The following is a 27,051-nucleotide window of genomic DNA, read 5'->3' as shown; positions in this document are numbered from 1 at the left end:
GAGGCCCATTGGACTTGCCAACTTTATATGCCCCAGTACAGGGGAATGCCAGGGCCAAGGGGTGGGGGTGGTGGGTGGGGGACTGGGGGGGAGTGTATTGGGGACTTTTTGGATAGCATTGGAAATGTAATTGAGGAAAATACCTAATAAAAAAAATAAAAATAAATGAATAAAAAAAAAAAACTACTCGTGCTGCTTAGGATCAGACTGTGACTGTAGTAAGTTCGTCCCATAGAAGAAAACGGCAGACTGGTGCTCATCAGAGAGTAGAAAGGAAAGGAGGAGAGATAGGTTAGGAAAGTGAGGATCAATACACAATAAGAAAGGAGTCATTAGTTCTTGGTTCCTGAATTACTAGACTTCATGTAAACTAAATATGACCACGTGTGCTCTTTTCCAAGACAGCCAGAAGACCTTGATGGTTCCTGACATATAGATGCTAAGTGTCGGAGGATATAGGGGTGTTCTTTTTATTTCTTCATTACATCATGTACAGGTATTGAATCATTGTGTTGTGTACCCTAAATCTGTACTATTTGTTTGTAGTTGGTACCTGCTGCCTGATCCAGCTCTAGGCAGCTGCACAGATGCAGAGTTCTTTCCAGGAACTTCATGTGATGTAATCATACAATGTGGAACTTAGGGTTACTGTTCCTGGGCTGCAACACCGTGACCTAAGCAAACATGGGGAGGATCATGACCCCAGGAAGTCAGCCCAGGAACACAAGCAGGGCAGGAACCTGGAGGCAGGAGCTCATGCAGAGGCCAGGGAGGGTGCTGCTTACTGGCTTGCTTCCCCTGGCTTGCTCAGCCTCTTTCTTATAGGACCAGCCCAGGGATAGCACCACCCACAATGGGCTGAGCCCTCTTCCATCAATCCCTAATTAAGAAAATGCCTTGTAGGCTTGCCTAATCCCCGTCTTAAAGATGAGTTTTCTTACCTGAGATCCCCTTTTCTCAGATGACTCTAACTTTTGTCACGTTAACATAAAACGTGCCAGCACACAATGCAAACTCGCATCTGCCTTTTTCTTTCACTCAGCATCACAGCACAGAGGGTTGTCCATATGTATCCCAGCTATTGATTCCTGCCCACTGCTGATCAGGGAGGGTTTCCTGTTAGATCCCATTGGGTTTGGCAGACTTGCTCTTCTCTCTGTCAGCCACACAATCTTACCATCCTACTTGCTTCTTAGGGAATCCCTCTACTACTGTCTCCTAGCACTTACTGCATATATAACAGACTTCCACATTTTACATCATTTTCCAAGAAGGAGTAAGTGTGGTCCCTAACCTGCTCTCAGACCTGAACCAGAACGCAAAGTTTCACAAATTTGAATAGATTCAAATAAACATTTTCTAAAATCCCAGAAAACAAACATTCAAACTCTGCTCACAAGCTCTTCCATAGAAAGTGATGTCAGAGCGGTACAGTCGTGTGGGTGTTCAGATCCCAAGGGCTTCTGTGGTTATGCTCGACCTCAGAGTGGCCTTTGTTGTTGCCAGTATAATAAGGAAGAACAGGGTAGAGAACTAGGGAAGAGGTCCTGGTAAACCTCCCCTTCCCATGTTTACTTCAGAATTTAATAGTTTACAGTCACTGTGTAATTCGTTATCATGGTTGGTCTTTTAAAAACATTTACAGACATTCCTCAGACATTTCATATCTTAAAATGGCACCATAAGATCTGAAACCTGCAAAGGACAGACAAAGGACCATCCTGCCACCATTAGTTTGGAGTATTAACCAGAAAGCTACTAAGGTGAATTGAAATGCCATCCTGTTTGCTGGGGGAATCCATCGGTTTGTGGGGCAGTTTTCCTGCTTTGTGTCACGGTGTTAGTGGGTGGGGATGGGGGATAGGAGGAGCAGGTTTGGCCAAGGGGAGAGGAAACCAGTACATTTGGTGAGACAGGGAGCACATTCGAGGTGGTTTAACCCCACACAAATACAGACAGAGCAGTGGGCTCTTGGCTCTCCGTTCATGTTCTATAAAGAAATATCAAATCCCAGATCCTTGGGAAGACTTGCTAATTTCTATTTTTATTTGTCTGTTTTGTTTTATCTTTTGAAATTCCTTTAAAAAGAAAAAAGAATTATTTATTTATTTTATGTATGTGAATGCACTGTAGCTGTCTTCAGACCCACCAGAAGATGGCATCAGATCCCCTCACAGATGGTTGTGAGCCACCATGTGGTTGCTGGGAATTGAACTCAAGACCTGAAAAAGTAGTCATTGCTCTCAACTGCTGAGCCATCTCTCCAGCCCCCAAATTCCCTCTTTTTTTTTTTTAATTTGAGAATCTTATGCATGCATACAATATGTTTTGATCCAATCCATCCCTCTATTCCCCACTTCCAATTTCTCTCCAATTCACCCCACCCCCAAGCTCCTCCCCACCTCACGAGCTCTGGTTTTAAACCCGTTGAGGCCACTTTACGTGAGCTTCTGTGAGCACGGGTGTGGGACTGTCTGCTGGAATATGGGTAAGCACTCCAGGATCACATCCCTGAAGAAAACTCACTCCACCGGCAGCCATCACTTGCCAGTAGCTCCTGGGCAAGCGGTGGGACCTTGTGAGCCTTTCCCCTTTCTGCGCTAAGGCTTGGTTGGTTTGCTTTTGCACAGGTCTGGAGCCTGCAGTTAAACAGCCACTGAGCTCATATGTGCAGCAGTGGCCCTGTGGGACCTGGCAAATGGTGTTTTGATTCAGATGTCACCTCTGGTTCCTACAGTCTTTCTGCCCCCTCTTACACAATGATCATTCATTCTCTCTCTCTCTCTCTCTCTCTCTCTCTCTCTCTCTCTCTCTCTCTCTCTCTCTCTCTCTCCCTCCCTCCCTCCCTCCCTCCCTCTCCGCCTCCCCCTCCCCCTTCCCATGCCCCTTCCCCTCCCCCTTCTCTCTCTAACTCTGTGGCAATGTCAAGTGATTTCCCACGTCTTACAAACTACCTACCACATACTTATCAGCCCTAAGAATGCAGGCATTTGTGTTTGAACATTGTTGCACGCATTCCCAGGCCTGGCCTGTCACTTTTTTATACCTGGGCAAAGGTGATGTGACAGAGTTACTGAGCTGCTTCAGCCCAGGTCTCTGTCTCCTTCGTTCTAATTTACAGCTTCCCCAGATAAGTCTCTTCCGTTTAGATTAAATAAAAAGATTTTTCGGGTTCTCAGTATCTAATTAGAGAGTCATCTCAACAGTGGATCCTACCCATACGGTTCCTAATCATCAGAACTGTGAGGTAAAAGAAAGCCCCCACCTTTTGGGCAAGGTGTGAGAAACATGAAATGTGAGATGTATTATTTTTGTGCGCAAAAATGGTCCCGCTTACTAATTTTACGGAGTAAAAGAAACCCAAGAAAGTCTTCATTGTAATGTTGTCAGGTCTAGTTACAGTGAGGGCTCTGTGAACGTTCTCATACTAAGGCAAGGGCACAGAGGCGACAGAGACACATTGGACCTTCTGTGCTGCGTGGGACACTGGTAGCACATGTCACAGACACAGGGAATCAGGGGTTTGAGGCATGAGCAGGAATCACAGCTGAACTCCTCGCCACTGTTGGAGTTGTGGGTGGAGGGGACACGGGGCAGGGTCAATCCACTTGGGGATTAGTAGCTTTCTGGGCTAACAGTATGGGTTACATGAGGTCATTGGGCAGTGTGGTCTGTCTTTCCTCTCCGGCTCTTTCCTGTTGGGGGTAGGGGACAACAAAAAATTTTATTTGTTACAAATCAAAGCTTCCCTGTCACACAGGCATAAATAAGTTCCATACAACAGCTGCTTTACATTATACAGAGCCTGGGGAGCAGAGGAGGAGTCTGTGACTTCTCAGAGAGCCTCGTCCCTGGTCCCCATGGTGCTTGCTGAGTCCTGAAGCCAAGTCTCTCAGGGTTGAGGGCAAGCTGCAGCTTCTGCCTTTTAGCTGCAGGGTCAGTGTCTGGAAGAGCGTGAAGTCCGCCTCTCTCATTGTGTCTGCCTTTCCATTTAAGGTTCAGAATGTCATAAAACCCCAGCACCCTTGGAGACTTGATGTGGTGACAGGGCTCTGCTCCTCCCTCCCTCCCTCTCTCCCCTCTTTTCTTCTTTGTAAAAGGTAGAGTTTTAATAACTGCTTTTGATGCCAAGTTATCAAACTCACAAAATAATGAGAAATGTCTTTGGGGTGGTATTGTCTAAATGCTCGTTTTTATATAGCACATGTGCCGCACTTCTTCAGGGTATATGACTTGCACTCCAAAGGCTTCTGGGATGGCCACCATCTTCCCTCCCAGCTCTTGAATTGGTGAATTGTCCTCATGGTGCTGTGGATTTGAATCTATGTCTTGCTGTCATTTAATATTTGTGAGGTTTCTTAGGGTTGATGTATCAGACCTTGCTCTGCCCACTTCTCCGTTCTCTCCTGTGAGATTCCAGCTAGCCTGCATTCCCCTTCTATGAATGACGATAAATACACTCCTCTGGCCTGCTTCCAGTTCAAGACCCAGAGCCAGGAGTAATCTTAGCTTAAATTATTGCATTATCACTTCCAGAGTTTCTATTGCCAGTTTTTATGTGATTTTGATCTTTGCTAATATTCTTTCTTGTTATTTAAATTTTCAAACATACTTTTTTTTTTTTTTTTTTTTTTTTAGACAGGGTCTCTCTGCATAGCCCTGGCTGTCCTGAATCTAGCTCTGTAGACCAGAATGGCCTCATACTCACAGAGATCCCCCTGCCTCTGCCTCTTGAGTATTGAGATTAAAGGTGTACACCACCACACCTGGCTTATTATAGTTCTTTCAAAAGTCTCTCGGAACCTAAATATTGTAGTACAAAAGTTCTGTTTCACATCTGCGTTTCCTTTCTCTCAGTTTTCTGACAGTTCCCTTCTCCGGCACCTGGTTATAGTTCTGCTGGACACAGAGCATTGTACAGAGAAATTAAAGAGATGACGGGGCTTTGCATGGCGCTGTGCTACTCACAGAAGTATCTCTTTGCTGCTAGCCATCAAGGCAAAAACAGATCACCTTAATTCAGGCAAGGCATATATTAAGTGACTCGTCCTGGGTAGGGGCCACTCTGTTCTCGCTCGACTACACGATTCCGAGGTTGTAGCCCTTTGGGGGCCACTGAGGAAAGTCTGGGGTTCACTCTCACACCTCCTACTTTTTGGGTCCTCGGTGTAGGTTGCTGAGCATCCTTGTCCTTGAGGCCACCGGAGCTGTTGCTCAGCTACTTGGCCTTCCTGGCCCTGGCTCTCTTTTCAAAGCATCCCAGGGCAAAGTGGCTCCTCACACAAGGTACACACCCTCAAGCTTCCAGTCTTTTCTACAGTCATGAGTCTTTAGGAGTCTACAGCTTCCTTCCATGGTCTGTCTTACCTTCACACGGGGTCTCAAAAATATTTTCATCATTTTGCCTTGTTTGTAGCATGAGTCAGTCCAAAGCAAGCTAACCCACCATTGCTGGGAAAATGGATTCTGCTGAAGATATTTAAGTCACATCTCAGACATTACATCATTTAATATAAAACAGGCGGACAGTTCCTTACAGCTTCAGTGTTAAGATCTCCTTCAGTATCTGAGAAGGGCCTTTTTTTACTACTCCCCTACTTGAATCAGGATGCATCAGGCCTATGTGTTTGTTACATCTCTTAAGTCTCTTTAAATCTCAACTGTCCATCCCCACCACGCTGCTCCCCCAACCCCCATCTCTTTCTTTTCCTGCTGTGACCTGTGAAGGACCTGGTGCCGAGGTCCTGTGGATTCCCACACCCTGAACTTAGCCCGATGCTTCTACGCATTCCTTTATCACCCGTGTTTCCCATAAAATGGAATTTAATTTTATGAGCTCCATTAGATTCTGTTCTGGTTTGTTGGTTTCTGTTTGGTTTGGCAAGGATGCTGTATAGGTAAATGCAAAACAATTTCAGCCATATCCCTTCAGACAGTACTCAATGTCTGGTTTCCCATGTCAGTGACTGGGCAGTGCATTCATCTTGGGACAGCCTAACCTGCCACTGGAAGATTCTCCACCATCCTGTCCTCTGCCAGCTTTGCCTGACTATACATTTTCCCCCAGACTAGATTTTTCAGGAGTTGCAAACCTCTTTTTCCCAAGCCCCATCTATTCCAGATTTCTCAGCTAACATCCATACAGCTAGGTCTGTGTATTCGTTGGGAGATGCGACTCCAACAAGCAGGTGAAGCTCTCACTTTAGGACCAGCAAATGCTTTGACTTTAGGCTTTGCAAACAAGCCCAAGCACTGTCTCTTCCTGCCCTGTAAAATGTCAAAGCTTTGCTACCTCTGAGGCAGAGTCAGTGTGGCTCTATCAAATGGAGAGCACTGGGCACAGAGCAAAGGTCCTGCCAGTGAAGGCTTCTCTTTGTGCCTTTTGAATTCTCATGTAGTCCAATTCCCTGACCCTCAGCCTCTGCTGAATCCTGAGAGCAGCAAGACCATATGTGCCTATTGGTGGAACTAAAGCTACTATACACGCCTCTCCACAGCCACCCACACCCTGTGCAGATGCATTGCCCCCATGTACACAGCACCAGGGCAGCTTTTCCATCCTAGGCCCAGCCTTCTGGGATATGAGATGGCTCGCCTTGTCCCGATGGAAAGAAGAATTGCCCTGTCAGATGGTTGTGGTGTTATATGACTCTCATATGTGTCTTTGTGGAGGTGTTTCTGAATCGGGGGTGAGGGTGGGGTCACCTGTGACTGCTGTCTCCCAGCAGGTCCCGAGATCCTGTTGAATGAACTCTGACCTTGTTTGTCTCAGATCCTTCTTTTTTAAGGATTTGAGACAGCAGCCACTGTCTTTGACACCTGGGCCTTTCGCCCCCGCCCCTACTTCTCTGTGTTTCCTACCTGGTGATGTATTTTCCTTTCCATCAATAGAGTGTCACCTGATAGGAAGACTTGGGAACTAGATATATCTGCAGTGGGTAGCCTGGCCGGAGGGCACCTCCCCTCCATATCTGCATCCAGCCTCCCCTACTATCGGTAGAATAACCCACCCCTTTCCATGCCCCACATCCCATCCTCTCCTCAGTCCAAACCAGCCCACTCTTGCAGTTCCTCAAGTCACTGTGGTCCCACCTCCTGTGTTGGGAGTGGGGAGGGATACCCACGCTCCTCTTTGCGTTGTGACTCAATCCTCATTTCTTCAACTTGGCTCCGTGTTCGCCAAGGATAAGAATACACCTTGGACTTGTGCAGAGGTCTGCAAACACTGGACTCCCCTAGCTTTGACACCCCAGCTCCCTGTTCCACACCAGAACAGGTTCCACCTCAGGTTCTCTGTGCATCCCTGATTGACATCTGATAACCCAGTAGGTGAAGAAAACCAGCAGACTCCCCCATTCTCTCATTACTTCCCTTTGCAGGTTGATGGGAAGGCCACATCCTAAGTGGGCCACCCAGCAGGCGTGAGCCTTCCCCAGAACTCCTTTGGGGTGCTGCTCCAACCAGCAAGCATGAGTCTGATTCCACATATCAGCTGGGAGGCCTCTAGGAACAAAAGTCTCCAGCAGCCTCTTACTGAGAGTCAGCGCACTGAAGTTGTGTGTGGGCGTCCCCCACCTCCCATAGGAGCCTCCCGCTCACCCTCCACTCAGGTTTTAATCTTCCCGTGACCGAGGCAGGTACCCGTCACGGCGTAATTATGCACCACTTTCTCTGCTATCACAGAACCAGATTTTCTTCCCTTCTGCTCACTGACATGACAGACACCCACTTAGCAGAGAGATTATTAGTATAAAATTACTTTTTGGCCTTTAAATTTAACTATACCATATTCACAGCAATAAAATAAAATCCCCAATCCAGGTGTGCTTTTCAGGGAACGTGTCCGGGGCAATTACCTTCTGATGATGGCATCCTGCACTTAAGCCTTTTGTCTGAGGATCGGGAAATCATTTCCATCCAACTCCGTAATGATGTTCATTCTGTAAGGGACAAGAGGTGAAGTGACTGACCTCATAGCGTACATCAGAGATGAAGGAGCCTGGGGACCCAGGTGTCTGCTGCTTTGTTCTCCACCTTCTCCCTTTCTGGGTCTTTAAAGAGGCATGGTCCGCCTCCCGTGGCACAGTGCTTGCCCCCAGGTCAGCAATCTTCCTTTTTAAGAGCATGAATGAATAGGTTCCTATATTGCGTTTCACAGAGAGGAGCTGAATCAGAGGAGTGGGGTGCTGAAGATCTGTTACACGGGAGGGCTTAAGTATGGATTCAGTGGGCTCAGTTAAAGGGCAGCCGAAGCTGAGCCACACAGGGCTAGCATTATCTAGGTAAGCACCTGAACTGTCTCTGTGGCCATGGGACAAAGGCAGGTCCTCCCGTCTTCACATCAGGAGTATGTCCTGGTTGTACTCCCTGGTTGTCTAAAGACATACCTACCCATCCTTCCATTCCAAGTTCTTGGGAGCCAGCTTACCCCATTTCTCCAAGCCACCCAGCCACCAGTTTGTTCTCTCCATCAACCACTGTGTCACTTTCTCCCTCCACTCTGGTCAACAAATTTGAACTGAATATGTATGGCTCGAAGGATTCGGGCACAGGGCACAAAAGCACTCTCCTTCCCATATTGTTATTTTTGCTCTTGTATGAATATTTATCTGTGTCTAGTGGGATCATTGGGTCCTGATGGAAATGCTCATGTCTTTCCAGTGTGGTATTTGCCTCTCGAGTCTGACCATAACCCTGCATGGGCATCGGAAGCTCAGTATTTGCTTAGAGCAGCAGTTCTCAACCTGTGAGTCAGAACCCCTTTGGCAGACCTCTATCTCCCCCAAATATTTGCATTACAGTTCATAACAGTAGCAAAATCACAGTTATGAAGTAGCAATGACAATAGCTCCATGTTTGGGGGTCTCTACAACATGAGGAAGTGTATTAAATGGTTGCAGCATTAGGAAGGTTGAGAACCACTGTCCTGGAACCTGTAGGAGATAGAAGAGACAATAGTGTGGGATCCAAAATGAAACGATGCAGCATTGAGCCCTTATTCTCCAATCTACCACCACATCCCTCCTATGCTATATGCCTATGATAGTATTAATTGGCAACTTGATAGGTAGGAGATAGGCCTCTGGGCACACCTGTATGAGGATGCCTAAAGGTTAGCCTCTGAGAAGGTCTGAGGGTAATTGTCTTGACTGTGTTGATGTGGGAAGAAGACCTCTTAATAATGGGCAGGGTCATCTCCCTGGACCAGATTAGAGAGGGCCAGCTGAACATTAGCATGTATGATTTAATACTCTCCTCTTCTGACTGTGGATGGGCATAGCATTGCCAATTCTCTTAAACTCCTGCCACTACAAATCCCTGCCACAATGGGCTGTCGCCTGGAACTGTCAGTCAAATAAACCCTTTCTCCTTTAAGTTACTTTTGCCAGGATATTTTATTACAGAAATGGGGCAGGGGGTGGGGGGGACAAAAACAGGACAATGTGAAAGGTCTCAAGAATGAGTCGTGTTCCTTCTGTGTGCTGGCTACCATGGGAACACGCTACAGAGTGGGCACCTTAACCACTGGTGAGAGAAAGTAAGCACACAGGTGCTGTAGGAAAGGTGGACCACGATGGGCTCTACAACCAAGATTCAGTCGAGGGGCTTTGCAGCAGATGTGTGGCAGCATCTCTTTGGAATCAATAGAAATGCCCATCCCTCTAGCCAGCAAATGTATATTGAAAGTATCCAGGCAGGCCCCCAGTGCCTCTCCTCCAGAGGAGCGAGCCACCTGCCTGGATGGATGGTCACATGGCCATCTTGGTGACATCTCTTAGATAATTTGAGCCCTGTGCCCTCCCTGCTTGAGCTGTTCTTTGTCTGTGAGCCTGGGCAGCCCATGATTAAATGTCCCCATGTAGCATATCTCTTTCATTTATTCTACAAATACATACTGATGAAGCTGGGCTGATGTTGCAGCTTCATGGAAGAGGACCAGGAGCAGACCCATACTCCAGAACGCAGTGCAACATTCTCTCCATGTAAATGCACAGGGCCAGATGGATGGCTCTTCACCCTGCCCTAAATGCAGGAGGTATTCTGGGGATCTGAAGGAGGGTTATATATCATCTCGTCTCCATATTGGCTTCTAGATCACAAGCTGATTTCCCTTCAGGAGCTCATTAGCAGTCACCGGCAGCTCTTCCCCTGTGTCCTGGTCTTCCAGTGAAATACTGACCGTGAGGGTGAGAACTACCGTCACTACCGTCCGGCACTGATTGCCTTTTGGTCTCTTCCAGGATTTTTTTCCCTGGAAGCCATCCCGTCAGAGGTGTGCAAGTGATGAAAGTTGGCAAGCTGCAGCTCCATCAAGGCATGTTCCCCCAAGCCATGAAGAATCTGAGGCTGGTGAGTGTGCCAAGACTTGGGTTCGGCGCGGCGTACCTTCCTTTGGCTCTTGCCAGGCCTCTACTCGGTGATTGCTAAGCTCTGCTTTTAGTGTGTGAGCGCATACATGCCCAAGTGTGCTGGTAAATGTTTAACAGCCGTCTCTAAAAACATTTGTAACAGTTGCCAATTTCTGTGGGATAAATGTACCCAAATGATATTTGTTCTACACTGTCAGTATAGACTCAACCTGCTTATTTATTATGCGTGCTGGGCATGCACATGTGTGTGCAGGCGTGTGCACATGCATGAAGAGGCCAGAGATCAACTAGGTATCATTCCTCAAGAGCCATTCACTTTATTTGGGGAGACACGGGATCTTGCTGGCTTGAAGCTCACTGATTAGGCTAGACTGACTTCCCCAATGCGCATCAGAGACCTGACTATCTCCACTCTCCCAGCACTGGGAATTACAGGTCTGCTCCTCTAGCCCCAGCTTCTAACACGGGTCCTAGGGCTCGAACTCAGGTCCTCATGCTCACATGACAAACGCTTAACCTACCCAACTATTCCCCAGACCCCTGATCATTACAATTTTAACAGTCACTCCGGTGTGAGTCTCAGAACACCAGTACACATGTGCTCAAAAATCACCCTTTCCCCACATCCTCTGAGCACAGTGTCTCTTCTTGCGGGAGGTGAGACCTGCCCATCCGTCTGTAGTCTCTGGATCACTCCCCCTTCCCCTCCCCACTGCCAGGGCAGGCTCTTGTCAATACTGACTCTCTAACTCTGAGGTCTTTACAAAGCCATTTCCTCTACCTTAAATGTACTTCCCAGCTCAGAACTCTACTGGTCCTTCAGGGCTCAGCTCCAGTGTTTTTGTTATCTGGGTTCTTACAACTCTTTGCAAGTGCTGCCAGTGGAGAACATTCAACATTTTAGTGTGTGTGTGTGTGTGTGTGTGTGTGTGTGTGTGTTGGGGGGTACCCTTCCCAACCCCAGCAGCCTGGAACTCATCACTGTCATCCTTATAACTAGTTCAGCATCAGGCAAAATCCCAAAAATGTATTTGTTGTTGGAGAAATGGGAAGGGAAGGAGCAAGAGAGGTCAATACAATCTTAGCAGTGCGTTTTGGAAAATGAAATGGAGGGCCTGGGTTAGTGCTGGTTACTTTGCGAATGGGGCACGTAGTTCCACCCTCTTAAGGAGTCTCTCTGCCTGGAGCAGCCCAGGGCTCTCCTGGCCTAACCTTCCCACACTTCAGAACGTCCTCTTGCTGTGACATGGCAGTCATGTGCCTATCTGGCCCCTGTACTGGTGGGTCATAGGAGACCTAGACTATAGGCTTTCTCGGGGAGCCTTTGATACCTGAAGAGGGTCTTCTGGGCCCCAATACTCTTGTGTCAGAGAGTTGTGGTAGAATGATCAAGCACTGCAGTGAGGCTTCCCAGGGAGTGTCTAAAGGGACAAGAAAGGTGATAAATGCCTAAAGGATTTCTAACGCCAACTTGTATAGAACACTAGCCACATTGTCTCTAATTGACAGCAGCCATCAGCCAGTGGGAACAACTGGGGCTTCCTGAAGGTCCGCATCTCTTCTTTCTCTTTCTCCTGCATCTTCCCCAAATGAATGTTAGGACAACCTCCTGCAGTCTCACGAAGGCTGCCCCTTCTCTTATCTGGTCAAGTACATGACAACCAGTCCATCCATCGAGACAAATGACACTTACCATGTTCTGCTCTGTGAAGGTTTAAGTTAAAAAATTGTAATATATCAAAAGCAAGAGAAGTGTTTCTAGTCCTGTTTGGAAAATGAAACGTCAAGGTGGATATGTGCAAAAACCTCTCCTCAAGACACAGCCAGTTCTGATATATTCTGCTTAATTCACCACGAGTTGTTGATTAAATGCTGCTGCTACTCTGAGTAAGACCCAGTAATACTGTCCTTTCAGTTTACTGGAGGAGACAAACATGTGAAAAGGTTTTATAATCTACACTGAGATGCAAGGCTCCTCCCTTCTCTCAACTGTCTCATTTAAGTAGAAGATGCTTTCTGGAAACACAGCATCTAGAATTGCCTTCAAGCCTAGTTGAATTCCCGAATATGATTTTAGAAGAAAGGTGGGTGTCTTAGCTAGGGTTTTACTGCTGTGAACAGACACCATGACTAAGGCAACTCTTTAAGGACAACAACAGTTCATTGGGGTTGGCGTACAGGTTCAGAGTTTCAGTCTATTATCATCAAGGAGGGAGCATGGCAGCATCCAGGTAGGCATGGCGCAGGAGGAGCTGAGAGCTCTACAGCTTCATCTGAAGGCTGCTAGCAGAATACTGGCTTCCAGGAAGCTAGGATGAGGGTCTTAAAGCCCACACCCACAGTGACACACCTATTCCAACAAGGCTACACCTACTCCAACAAGGCCAAACCTACCCCAACAAGGTCACATCTACTCCAATAAAGTCACACCTACTTCAACAGGGCCTACCTAGTGGGGGGACTATGAGAGCAAGTTTGGCTCCCTTCCACACTTGGCCGGGGACTGAATCCCTGCCTTCTTTGTAGAGCTTCAACCTGGGCATCAAACACCCTCAGCTGCAAAGACAACCCTTAGATGACACGGTGTGGGCCTATGGGTGGTGTGGCTTTTGTGGAAGATGCAGGCCATGACCAGGACCCTCTGATGCTTGTCATGTGGCCCGTGACACCTCTTGCCCTTAGTCTATTGAAGTGGAAACTGTCCTCTGTCTCCCTGCCCTCATCTTGTGAGCTTACCACACATCACCCTGAAGCTTCTGTTGGAAATCTGCCCAGCATGCCCTCCTCCTGGTACCAGATGTAAGCCCCGGTACGAGTGCCAAGCAAGTGAAGACTGTCCTGGGGTGACATACAGCTGTCTGCCGGACTTTAAAACATGCTCTCACCCAAGGCGCCTGTTTGACTCTAGCCAAGTCCTGGGCTTATTTCAAACACTGTTTGACATTAAACAAATCTCCAAGCCTCTCATACATTCTTAGGAGTAATTCAGGAGCAGATATGCTCCCTGGCAACATGGTAGAGCATCGGGGAGTGCTGGGTTTGGGGTCACAAGCTCAGATTCTAGTCCAACCATGTAGCTTTGTAACTTGAAGCAGGGCACTTAGACTCTCCAATTATGACTTTATTTTCCAGAGGATAACTCTTCTATAGAGTTTACCGAAGTGGTTGGGGGCAGTGTTAAGGGTGTGCCTGCCAGTCTCAAGCATTGGAAGACTGTTCCTGTTGACTGAGAACTTTATTAATTATGTTTACTGTTTGGGGTTACAACATGGTCTTCCCTTTGAGGCACTACATCCTTCATCTTGGGGTGTGACCCCCAAAGGGAGTGGGACTTCCTCAAGGGACTGATATATCTTATGTGTCCCCCAATGGCACCAAACACAGACACATATGCCATCCACCAAACAAAGTCACACTGGAGTGGCCTGAATTTCTTAATGAAGAACGTTAGAAGCCCCAGCAGGGCCTGTTCTTTGAGTCATGTCTGCAGCAGACCTCCTTCTCATGACAACTTCCTAGCAGATGACTCAACCCAAACCAACACAGCACTTCGAGAACATTCGTGGCCTCTGAGTGCAGGTGCAGGCTGGGGTCTTCCAGCAAAAAGTTTTTCTCCCGAGTTTCCTCAGCATTCAAGCAACTGGAACAGCAGGAAGGAGGCCATGTGCTTCCCCCTTTGTAACAGCTACCCTCTTTTGATGTATGCCCTGGGTAAAGCCTGAGAATAGGGATTTCAAAGCCTAAGCATGAAGCAGAAATGACCTTCAGAAACAGGTGCAGGAATGTGTTCACAGATTGTTAGGACCCTGCAGAAGGACCCCTGTTCGTCCAGCTCTGATGTCCTTTGCTTCTCTCTCCTCGCCTCTCAGCTGAAATGCTTTTCCCGGGATTGCCACGGGGCAGTCAGTCCTGCAGCCCCTCCCTGCACAGTGCTTTCTCTACTCTCGTCTCTTGCCCTGTCTCTTGGAAGGCTTCCGTTACTAATTTGACTTGTAGGCCATCAAGGACAACCTTGCTCAGCCAGGTATCATGGAGAAGACTTTCCCATGGGATCGTTTGCTGTAGCCTCCCTGACCTGGGTCCCAGGCTGGTTCCTTTACTCATGGTATTTGGCCAGCGGGAGCTGTGTTACAGTCAGCCTTCCTTTGCCTGAGTAACTTTTTTACAACCCAGATCCAGGTTCACTGTTTCTTCTCCTCTCACGTTGAGGATCTATTTGGCTTTTCCTGGTCTCAGACAGGAAGTTCAGGTGTAGGGTTCTGAAAGTCGCTCCCTTCACCCTTGTGCACTTGTCGGTTACACCCACTCATCCTGGCAGATCCCACAGCACAAATGAGCTGGTCTCTGATCCAGTCTGCACCCTGCGTCCCAGCCCCTCTCAACAGCCAGAGCATGCAATTTTACTCTTCCCGTTTCCTAGCCCTCTACGGTAGTTTTTAATCTCCGTATTCATGTTCACATTCAAGATTCTGATCAGGGCCCCTGCCTCACCAGAGGAAAGTGAACATACAGTCTTGGATAGAAGCCCTCAGTGCCTAAGACTCTTTGAGCACGTTTAGCCCACCTACACGTGATGTCACAACTTGGCATGTGGGTCAGTGGGAAGGAAGAAAAGAGGGCAAGAGATATGAAGACACGATAGGCTGTAAGTGCCGCTGGTGCCATGAGAGCCCCCTGGCTCTGGTACTTATGAATGTCGCCGACTGAATTCCAGTAGGAAATAGTAACATCAGGTGTGCGTTTTTAAACAAGAAAGAGAGGAGAAAGGGCTAGAGAGATGGCTCAGCGTTTGAAAGTGCCTGCTGTTCTTCCAGAGGACCTAAGTTCAGTTCCTAACACCCCCTTTAGGAGGCATCCAACCTCTTGTAACTTAGCTTCAGAGAATCCTAACACCCTCTTCTGACTTCCGTGGGTATCAGCACACATGTGCGTGGAGTGCACGTGTGCATGAATTTACACACACACATACACCACTTTTTAATATCAAATATTTTAAAAGACAAAGTAAAGAAAAAATGATGCATAGTGACTAAACTGTCTTAAAGAAAACAAGCACAAATGTCCCTATCAAAGAGTCTAAACCCAGTAGTAGCAAGGAGCTGAATGGGAAACCTGGACTTGTGCCTCTGGCTGTCACCAGCCAGGTGTCATCCTTACTCCCCCTTTTAGAGTGATGTCAGGGTCAGCCAGCTCGAACAAGGTTTGCATAAAATCCAGATTCCCAAAATGTCTATATTTTAGTTGAAAACCATTCACCATACAAAGAACCAGTCTTAATCTTTATAATCGATCAACGGATACCAGCTTTGAGAGAGTCAATGCATTAGACTCATTTGACAGTGATGTCACAACGGCCTTTGTCAAGATGCTGCTTCAGTGAGTAATTATAAACACTTTTGCAACAAACAAGAATCATAGTAAGTCTCGTGAAGAGAGAAAGGTGTGACGGAACACACAGAAACCTGAGAGCCAATAAATTCAGGAAGCAAGTGAGGAGAGAGAAACTCAGTGCCAATTGCACAGGGAGAAAACCATAATAAAAGTCAAATTGAACATGGCCTTGGGGACCCGGGGACTGATGACTAGTGATGTTAGCTTTCTCACATTCAACTCCCAGAGAGAGAAGAGAAATGGTAAATATAAAAAAATACTTGAAACAATATTAGAGGCATCAAAGCTAGAAAAGAAAAACTAAGCAGATGACAAAATTTTATGTGTAAAATGCACACACAGAACATATAATATAAAGTATTATAACTAATAAATCAGTTAGCAAATTAGTACCATCTAAGATCAACATTCATAAGTCATTTGAATAGGAAATTGAATTCTTCCATTTGTAAGATGATAAAATGCTTGGAAATTAACCAAAGTGATGAAAGAAAGACATCAAAATATAAAGTGACATCTTGTGCTGTGGATCAAAAAACTGAAGATGTAAACATCTCTCAAAGTAGTATATACATTCCCATCAAAAGCCAATTGTGGGTTTGGTTTTGTTTTGTTTTTTTGCAAAACAGAAAAATCAATCTTAAATTCACATGGAAACCCAAGAGACTTTGCCCCAGCAAAATAGCCAAGATGAATCTTTAAAAAGAACTAAGTTGGAGAATTCTAATTCCCAGTTTCAAAACTTACCATAAAGCGATAGTAATCAAACTCATATGCTACTAGTATAGAGATGGATACATAGACCAATGCATATACAATAAAAAAAAAATGCAGTAGAGCCTCACACACATGGAAAAGCAATTTTCAACAGCACCATTTAATAAGGTAAGGATGGTTACCTCAGCACATGGTGTCAGAGAGACTGGTGTCCGTATGCAAAGACTGATGTGAGACTCACCTAACCATATACAGAAAATACCCCAAATGGATCCAGATATCGGAAACATAACAGCTCAGACTACAAACAGATCAAAACAAAAGAGGGAAACCGTCAAGATACTGAGATTAGCAACGATTTCTTGACTATAACAACAAAAGCCCGGAAGTTCAAGACCTAGTGGTCGACAAATGGACTTCATCTTAACTCTAAGCATTATGCATCAGAAGGCCACCTGCCAATGGAGCAAAAGGTAAGCAGAGACACACAAAAGCATACTACTCAGCCCTGAAAGGAGTGAAGCTCTCCCACATGCTACGCCCTGATGAACTCTGGAGGTATTACCCCAATTCAATACAACAGGCATGTGCTGTGGGATTCTGTATGTGTGAGGCACCTAGAATGGCTGCTCACAGCAGAAGGCAGGGTGGTGGTTATCAGGATCTGAGGGAAGGCATAGGTAGGTGCTCGCGCACTGTGTAGCAGGGACACCCTTTCAGCACGGCATGATGCAGATGTTCTGCACGTGGACAGCAGACACGGTTGCCCAGTAGCGTGGATGTTCCTGTGCATCTAAGGATAGTCCTCTCAGTTAGTGCTGTGACAAAATGCCACAGCCAAAAGCAACTTGGAGAGGCAAGGTTTATTCCACTTACAGCTTGTAAGTTCAATGCAGGAACCTGGGCAGAAGTTGGAGCAGAAGCCAATTGCTCCGACTTGCTCTTCCTGGATTGCTCAGTTTGCTTCCTTATACAACTCAGGACCCACAATGGCCTCCCACATCAGTCATCCATGAAGAAAATGCCCCACAGGCTTGCCCACAGGCCAATCTGGTGAGGCCATTTTCCCAACTGAGGATTCCTGCTCCCAAATAATTCTAACTTGTATCAGGTTGACATAAAACTAGCCAACTAACATGGTAAAGTGTTTTTTAAAGTCTATATGAAAATATGAATTACATATATTATTGTAATAGTTTTCCTATGTGATGGAAAACTACCTGAATTTGGCAAGAGATAAAAAGCTAAGTAAATGCTCCCCTCCCCCAAATTAAAACCAGAAGACATTCTCGCCCAGATTCATTACTCAAATAAAAATGAAACCCAAAACAAATCCTCAGCGTAGCAGAGAATGAAATGATCCCTTGCTGAGAGGGGAAGAACCACCTGAACCAGAAACCCCACCGCATAGCACCTTGTCTTCAAGTTATCTGGGGAAAGGAGTTGTTAGTCCCCAAACCCAAACTCAGCAAAAGCATCGTTCAAGCCCTGGAAAGGAAACCAAGCTCTTCACAGCTGTAGGAAAACGAAAAGAACTTGGCACCATCAGGCCTCACCTAAAACATTGCCACCCCAACGCCTCTAAAACAAAACAAAAATAACACAGGAAGAAATCTTGAAGCATCAGGAAGAAAGGCTACAATAAGCAAAAGTCTGAATGAGGAGAATTTCCTTCTCTTCAGTGTTCCATGTTGACAGTTGAAGGAAGTCAGACACTGGCTGAGGTGGTTCTAGAAGTCTGTGGTGAAATAGCTGGATACTTAGATTTGGGGTTGGGGGTAAAGATAGAAGGGACGTCGCTCTCTGTGATTCCAACTGGTAAAAGTGAAGATACCAGTGGACTATAATGAGGAAGGAGGGGTGGTCTAAAACAACCACTTCTTAAACGCCATGTAAAGGAATGTACTCAAAGGCACTACAGGGTGGAAAGGCCATGTGGCTCAGGTTGGTAGCGAGATTGTGAGGCTCACACAAGGCCAGGGCTTTGATTTCTAGCATCTCATTACATGAGTGTGGTGGTACTCTCCTGTAATCTCAGTGCTGGGGAGGTAGAGGCAGCAGGATGGCAAGGTCAAGGTCATTCTTACCTACATAGCAAGTTCAAGGCCAGCCTAGACTACACAAGAACTTACATAAATAAATAGACCTTTAAATGACATGTTAAAAAGGATATGGCAAAACAAGGGGATTCCAAAAAAAAAAAAAAAAAAGACACACCAAAACAGGTAGAAAGAACAAACAAAAAATAAAATGTAAAACTAATGTAGTATTAATTACATTGTAAATATAAATGTCTATATAAATATATATATAAATATATATGTCTATATAAATGATCTAAATCAACAGTTCTCAACCTATGGGTCATAGGGGTCATGGCCCCTTTGGGAGTCAAACAACCCTTTCACAGGGATTGCCTAAGACCATCAGAAAATACAGATATTTGCATTGCAATTCATAAAAGTAGCAAAATTACAGTTATGAAGTAGCAACAAAAATAATCTTATGTTTGGGGGGGGGGCACCACAACATGAGGAACTGTACTAAAGGGTCCCAGCATCAGGAAGGTTGAGAACCGCTGCTGTAAATACCCTGAAAGGCAAAAGTTAGTAGAGCAGATGTATTTGAAAGTAACCCAGTATGTGCTATATATAAGAGACTCTGTAAATATAATGCTATGGATAGACTGAAAGTAAAAAGAGATGATACATCATGAAAATATAATCAAAAAATAGTTTCAGTGGCTATGTTAATATCATGAGTAGACTTCTTACTAGAGATGAAGGACCTACAATGGAAATGTAGTTAGTCTACCCACAAGATGCAACACTAAACATAGCTGCATCAAAGCACACAGTTTCAAACAGTACAGACAAAACTTGGTACAGCTCTGCCATGGAGCCTGAGGCAGGAGGATTACTAGTTGGAGACCAGACTGGCCACCCTAGCAAATTCAAGGCCAGTCTGGGTAGCATAGCAAGACTCTGTCTCAGAACCAAACCAAACCTGTAGACCTGAAAGAAAACAGAAAACCGCAAGTATAGGTAAACGTGAAGCCTGTGTCTGCAATTCATAAGAACAAACAGGCAGAATATCGACAAAGAGAGGGGAATTTATCATTACCACTAGTGGTGTTTACGTGAAGAACACATGTCACAGGAGAACCCAGGACACATTCTGGGCCATTAGTCAAATAATCAATTAATGTGAATGGTTCATAAGTGTAAGAGATAGATAAATGCTCTGGCCTCTGCAGAATCAAATTAGAAATCAATAACAGTACTTGGAAACAAAATCAAGGCTCCACCCCCCCCCACCTCTGTCTGGTGTGGTATGTCACACAGTATAGTGCAACCAGAGTTGTGCTTTCGTCCGATGACACCAAGGTCTTGGGAAAGTACAACTCCTTCAGAGTCTCTGGCACCGTGTTAATATTGATTGGGTTGGTCCTGGAGAGATTGCTCACAGTTAAGAACATTCACTGCTCTTGCAGGTTGATTCCCAACACTCACATGGTACCTTACACTGCCTGTAACTCCAGCTCTAGGGGATCATTGCCCTCCCCTGGCTTCTAAAGGAACTAGGTAAACATGGAGGTGTACACACATGCATGCCGGCGAAACACTCGACATATAAAATAAGTAAGTATTTTTAAATGTTGACAGATTAAAGATAATAACACAATAATGTGTGTGTGCACATGGGTGTGCATTTTGCCTGAATGTATGTGTGTGAACCATATGTGTGCAGGGCCCATGGGGGTCAGAGAAAGGCACTAAATCTCCTGAAACTGGAGTTACAGGCAGTTGTGGGCTGATTTATGGGTGCTGGGAATGGCACTGGTGTCTTCTGCAAGAATAATAGTTCAGGGTTCTTAACCCCAGGGCCGTCACTCCATCCCCAACAACAACAGCTCTTTCTGGTCTGGTTTCTGCCACTGACCATGTCTGGAACCCCCTCCTGTGGGCACCCCACCAGACTGCTTTCTCTGTGATGATTTCATAGGCATAAGCTGTCTGACAAGGCCAGAGTCCCTCCCACAGCAAGGGCCCTGACCTAGTCCCTGGAGCTGCCTGTCAATGTAGCGTACATGAGTAAACAGGTGATCCCTCCAAGGATATTTAGCCTCCCTGGAGCGTAGCCCTCAGGGTACCTGACACTTAGAGTGGGTCTTGGATGGTGTAGAGTGGTGTGGGGTCTGCAGGGAAGCTTCTGAGCTCACATGGGGCCTCAGAGACGTTGGTGTTTCCTGCTGCTTGCCACAATCAGTGGCTCTGGAGCCGCCTGTGGGCACAGCTTTGCTTGATGTCCCCTACTGAATGCCACGTCCACCTCCCCTAGCCCACACAGGGCTTTCATCTTGGGATGGGCAGAAGAAGGAAACTCTCATCCATGTCCCGCCGTGGTGACCCGATACACAGGCTCTTATCATCTGCTTCTTTTCCTTCTGATTTTTATATCCATATTCAAATCATGCTCCGGGAAGTCATTTATTGCATTCCCCAGGCTCACAGCAGAAAGCATATGAGATCCTTGATAAACTTAATATATTTATATTAAAAATTAATAAGAAAGCCACATTTTTTCCAGCTTTAAATCATAATTTGATCTCATTCATTCTATTTAATACATGGTCACAATTCTAAAATTACGTTTATTTATTTTTTTTTTAAAGATGTGATGAGATGGAAATGTGTCGTGGGAGACTTTTCTTTATTTCTCAGAGAGCCCTTTGCCTCTCAAGCAGCTGACTGTCTACATTGCCATTTCCAGTGTAAGATTCGGAACCCGAACGGGGGTGTAGCACATCCCGCTGGAGGCTTCAAATGAGTCCTCTGTGCGAGACTGCATGCAGGCTCCTTTTAAATGCTACCATTAAAAAATAAAATTTAATGGCAAAGAGAGAAGCTTTTCCCAAACCAAGCCTGCTCCAGTTTAAATTTCCTTAATCTGTTTTATACTCCACTACAGGAAATTAAACTGGAATTGTCCCCTCTGACGTGCACATGTATAGCATTTGGGAGGCGCTGAAGGCAGAGAGCCTCAGTTCCCAGCTGCCATTGCTATGGCTTGCCCAAGATTTACTGCAGCTTCGTTTGCGGGGGCGAGGAGGCAGTCCTCACCTTCAGCTGAGCTAAAGGGTTGACCCGAGCCCATTCAGGGCTCCCTTCCATCCCAGGCACATATTTGCCCCAGGACCATGACAGACACCAGTGGCATCCCATTCCAGAACCAGATCTCGTCCTCCATCACCAGGCCTGCCCGTTCATGTCAAATCACTGACACCTTCAGACACATGGAAGTCTCTGGCAGACTTACCAGTCTTTTTTTTTTTTTCTTATTCTCAATTTCTCTTCTGTATATGACTATCACTCAGAGAAAATCTTGTTTATTAATTGTAACTAAGCTTTTATTTCTACACACATGCTTGGGGAAACACAGATCAGCCTTCCACTGCCAGGGTGACAAGAAGCTGGCATTGTCATTAGGCTGTCGGTCAAGTTACAGAGAGGCCCAGGTCCCTCTCTAGGTGGAGAACCCCTGAAACACAGCCATCAGACAAAGCTTCTCTGCTTAGGAGCTGTGAGAACAAGCCAGCAGAGGGCGCTGTGGCAGCTGAGCCCTTTCTCAAGTCAAGATGCAGGGGCTCTAGCAGAGAACATTTATCCTCAGCAAATCACAAGCACAGCCAGCCCTAGGTAAGTAGAAAGGGACCAGATAGATGCAGTGGCGTTCAAGGCAGAGAACTTGCCATGAAGGTTCTCTCTGATCCAGAATCCTCTGTAGTGACCCCATCATACGGGTCCCTGTCTCAGACCCCGGAATGTCCAGCGCAGCAGACGACCCAGGGCGGAGCAGGGAAAAGAGAATAAAACATGAGTCAGCAGATGTTGCTCTCTAATCTTCTCCCAGAGCCTGGCTGCCTGCAAGGTGGGGCAGCTCCTGCTCTTCCCCTCTATTCCAGCAAGCCCTGCCTTGGGATATGTGTGCAGTCACTGCAGGACAGACCTGTGCAGATTAACAAGAAATAAGTTCCCTGCATCTGTCCTGGCCTCTCCTGTGTGCCTGACTGCCAGTGTCAGTCCAGAGCCATTTTCAAATGTCCTTTTATTTTTTCCCAACATTGATCTGTAACCCTATCTCCTGCTTCTCTGCCACACCACACACACACACACACACAGGTTGAGGGAGAAAGGCAGAGAGAGACAGAGATAGACAGCAGGCAGGCAGGCAGACAGACAGTAGACAGACTACTTTCAATTTTCTTTTTCTCCTAACATCTAGCTATAGCCACATCTTCTGCCCCTCCAACATGCACACACACAAACACATACACACAGGTTGAGAGAAGGAGGGAGGGAGGGAAGGAGGAAGGGAGAGAGAAAGAGAGATTGATTGAGGGAGAGACAGGCAGGCAGATAGACAATCAGACAGAGAACACCTTTACAGAAACCCGAAGAGAAGCCAGGAGCACAGGCTGACAGCAGCCACCAGTCTAAAGCTTTCTCGCCCTGCCTTCAGTCTTCCTCTCTGTAGAGGTGAGGGCGTCTGACTTGATGAATGTAGTGTGGACAGAGGGGTCTCACTGTGAGACCACTCGGTGCTTTCTAGCTCCAAAATCCCTGCAGCCAGGAGGATTTATCCCAACAAATGCCTAGCAGCGTAAAAGTAAAAGAAACACACGCACACACAACGAAAACAATAGCACCAGGAGCGAACCCATAGACTGAAAGATCTGTGTCGTACCATAATGTAAGTCAGCTGGAAGTGACCTAACTCTTCAAGAGTGGTTTATAAAATAATATCCACAGTCGCAGCAGAGCTGTCCACACCTGTGCAGGGTGAATCATGCTGACCTTAGATTAGCACCAAATAGTAGACAATGGCTGTGATTTCTGAGAGTTACTGCGCCTGTCCTCAGTGGGGTGTGTGGGGTATCAGGTTGTCCTGGAACCCACTGCCTGGTGCTTCACAGCCACCAGTACCACACTGTAAAGGGTCTTTAGAGCACAGTCACACCGGATACAGTAGCTTTGGATTCCCTCCCCTCTTCACATCCTGCCTCCCATTGAATAGTGCATGGCGCTCCTGCTCAGGTCATTCATCTCTCCATAGCAAACCATTCAAAGACTCAGGAGAGTGAAGAACAATAAGATTATGTTCACAGTTCTGAGCCAGGAATTGGGATTGAACACAGCAGGTGTGGTGGTTTGCATATGCTTGGCCCAGGGAGTGGCGCTATTAGGAGGTGTGGCCTTGTTAGAGTAGGTGTGTCACTGTGGGTGTGAGCTTTAAAACCCTTGTCCTAGCAGACTGTAAGCCAGCCTTCTGCTAGTTGCTTTCAGAACAAGATGTAGAGCTCTTAGCTCCTGTAGCGCCATGCCTGCCTTGATGATAATGGCCTGAACCTCTGAACCTGTAAGCCAGCCCCAATTAAATGTTGTTCATATAAGAGTTGCCTTAGTCATGGTGTCTGTTCACAGCAGTAAAATCCTAAGACAGCAGGAATGGGTCTCCAGCTTTTCCACAGTGCCTGGCTGGCTTCTGCTTGGATGCTGAGGTCATCTAAAGCCTCTCTAGGAGTTAGTCACCCACAGCTGCCCACATGTGGCCTCAGCATCTAGCTTGGGCTTTCTCGGGGTTTGGAAGCTGCTGTCCCAGGAGCAAATGCTAGTGACGAAAGCAGAGACTTCCTGCCTCTAGGTTGCTAACTTTATTTCTGCTGTGCTCTCGTCCTGGAGGATTCACAAGCTCCATCCATTTTTTTTTTTTTTTTAAGTTCTAGAGGTTGAATGTCAAGACTTAGTAACAGGCTGAGCATGGAAGCCTAAGGAAGGGACTGTCAAAATGTCAACACCATGCTAGCATATCCCTGGAGGAGAATGTTAAAGATACACGTGTTGTATATAGTCATTAAGAACCTGGAGGTGAGAATAAGATGCAAGAAAAGAATTACCATGGGCTAGCGAGACAACCCAGCATGTGAGAGAGCTTGCCACCAAAATGGCAGCCGGTGGTCTATCTCTGGAACCCACAGGGTAGGAGAGAACCGGCTCCCTCATTTGTCCTCTGACCCCCATAAGCACACCTCGACACAGGCATATCCCCCCAGCCCCCAACACAAAATAAAAAGATTTAAAGCCTGTTGTTGGGGGAAGCAGCACATCATTTCTTCTTTTGCTCAACATAATGGCCTTAGTGAGAATGACTAAAACCCCCCACTGGCCACCTAACCCTGTGTATCAGTATAGTCACTGAAGATCATGTCCGCCCCAGGATGCCCAGTGTGGAGTCCACCTTCTAAACACCCAGGTAGCACCCATGCCACCTGTATTGTGGCTTTGTCAACCACAGTGCTGCCTACTCCTTAAAGACTGGTTGCTTGCCTGTGGGCCACAGGACTCCTAGGCCTTTGGGAAACTGTGAGAAGCCAGAGAGGGACCTGTCTGTTTTGAGGCATTAATCAGTCACCTGTCCTTTCTCCTTAGGCCTTTGACATTATGAAAGTGACCCACGGCCGAGAGCACAGCCTGATTGAAGATTTGATTCTTCTCCTGGAAGAATGTGATGCCAACATACGAGCCTCCTAAGGACCCCCAGAAGGACGGGGAAGGTGGCACGCCCTCCATCGAACGCCTTACTGAGGTCACACGCTCTGTGGTGTTTGCTGTGTGGACCTCCTGTAGAAATCGCCGATGTGTTTATGTGGGTAAATGTGTTTCCATGGCATGTCGTGAGGCGTCTTACTCGTGATAGAGCAGAACCATTACAATAAATAAAAAAAGACGAGTCCAAAATGCCACTGGCGACTTGGCTTTGCCTATTCTCAGGGGGTTTTGATGGTTAAGATGTCAACCTTGGAAACAGGAGCTTTCCAAAAGAAGAATGGAATCCCAGGCAGCCCTTGAGAGGCAGAGGCAGAGGCCGGTGGATCTCCATGAGTCCGAGGCCAGTTTTGTCTACACAGCGAATTACAAGACAGCCATAGCCTTGTAGAGAGACCCTGTTCCAGAAACTGAACAAAAATAGGGTAGAATATGTTCAAGTTTCCTCTGTGTGTGTATATAGAAATAAATGGATAAAAGTCATAATTTTCACATAATTTAAAGTTCACTTCTAAACACAAGTGTATATCAAGAAGATTTTTATTGTACTTTTATCTTTATTGAGATGTCTTAATTGTATTTATTAACATGGTTCACTGTGATATTTCTATATCTGAATACACACACATGGCACCCAGTTGTCACTGAGAAACTCTGGCCTCCGTTTGTTTTCCTGCCTCCATGGTTCACCATTACACATACACACACACACACCTCCTGACTCTTACACTTGAGAGGGAAAGCGCAGTACTTGTCTCTGTCCCCCCCCCCCTTATTTCTCTTTGTATAATTTCCTCAAGTTCTGTCCATTCTGCTGCAGCTGACAGAGCTTCACTCTTCTTTATGGCTGAGTAATAGCCCATTATTTGTATGTACTTGGTACATGTTGCCGAGCACCTACAGTAACTGCAGCCTTGGCGATTATGAATGGCTTCATAGTAGACATGTCAGGCAAGTATGTTTGGGGTTTAATTTCCCTTTGATGTACACCTACAAGTGGCATGGCTGGGTCCCATGGTGGTACTCTTTTAACTTCTTAGATGAACCTCCTCCATCCTCTCCTTGGCTTTAGGTTCCCATCAACAGTGTATGAGAGTTCCTGTGCTCCATGGTCACGTCAGCCTTTGTTATGGGTTTTGGTTTTTTTTCTTGCTTTGCTCTTGGCTTTAATTGCATTTTAACTGGCGTGCATGATATTTCATCATAGTTTCGATTTCCCTGATGACCAAGGTATTGATTGTGCCTCATGTATTTGTGACTGTTAGGAACAGTTGTTCATTTTGTAATCAGATTCTTGCCTTTTCAATTCCTTACCTATTATAAATATACTCTGTATTGTGGATATGACTCCTTCACTGGGAGGATGGTTGGCAGACAGTTCTCTAGTTCTATAGATTGTCTTTTCCTCTGCTGTTTTGTGTGCTGTACAGAACTTCAGTGTAATTGTTTGTCTGTCTTTGGTTCTGATCCCCTCCCTTCTATAATCACATAAAGCCATTGCTTATTCCGGCCTCTCTGATACTCCATTGCTCTTACTGACGTGTTCCCATGCATGTTCCCAGCTTGATCTTGCATTTGGTCTTTGGTCCATCGTGAGCTGAGATCCATCCATCGTGAAAAGGTTCGGTTTCCTTCTCTTGCATGTGGCTGTCTGCCTTCCCTGCACACTTTGTTGAAGAGGGAGTCACACAGCCTTTATGGTTTGGGCACGTTTGTCAAGAAGGAGCTGGTTCTAGGTTTGTGGGCTTACTTTTGGGCTCTCCGTTCAGTCCCACGGGTCCCTTGCTCTATGGCCATGCCGTTTCTGCTAGCGCGGCTCTGTAGTATGGCTTGCAGTCAGGTGCCATGCTGCCTCTAGCCTCACTGGTTTCACTCAAGATGACTTTGTCCGGAGTCTGTTCTGAAGAAGCAGAATTCTGAACCGTTGCCTTTACTCCTCTGCAATGAATAACTGCGTGTTATCTCCT

At 46.3% G+C, this 27,051-nt stretch overlaps 1 protein-coding gene across 1 annotated transcript in view; it reads left to right on the top strand.

The window, feature by feature from the left end:
• The window catches only part of Smyd3 (SET and MYND domain containing 3), a 564,623-nt gene extending 538,890 nt beyond the window's left edge, over positions 1-25,733 (top strand). Inside the window, exons 11-12 of the mRNA XM_021156846.2 lie at positions 10,242-10,350; positions 24,968-25,733. Coding sequence (XP_021012505.1) covers positions 10,242-10,350; positions 24,968-25,069 — 211 coding nt within the window. The 3' untranslated portion in view covers positions 25,070-25,733. The remainder of the gene's footprint in view (positions 1-10,241; positions 10,351-24,967) is intronic.
• Positions 25,734-27,051: the final 1,318 nt, after the last annotated feature.

The sequence above is a fragment of the Mus caroli genome, chromosome 1, assembly GCF_900094665.2.
Source record: "Mus caroli chromosome 1, CAROLI_EIJ_v1.1, whole genome shotgun sequence".
In the NCBI taxonomy this organism is placed as follows: Eukaryota; Metazoa; Chordata; class Mammalia; order Rodentia; family Muridae; genus Mus; species Mus caroli.
This window is presented reverse-complemented; position numbering and strand designations above follow the sequence as displayed.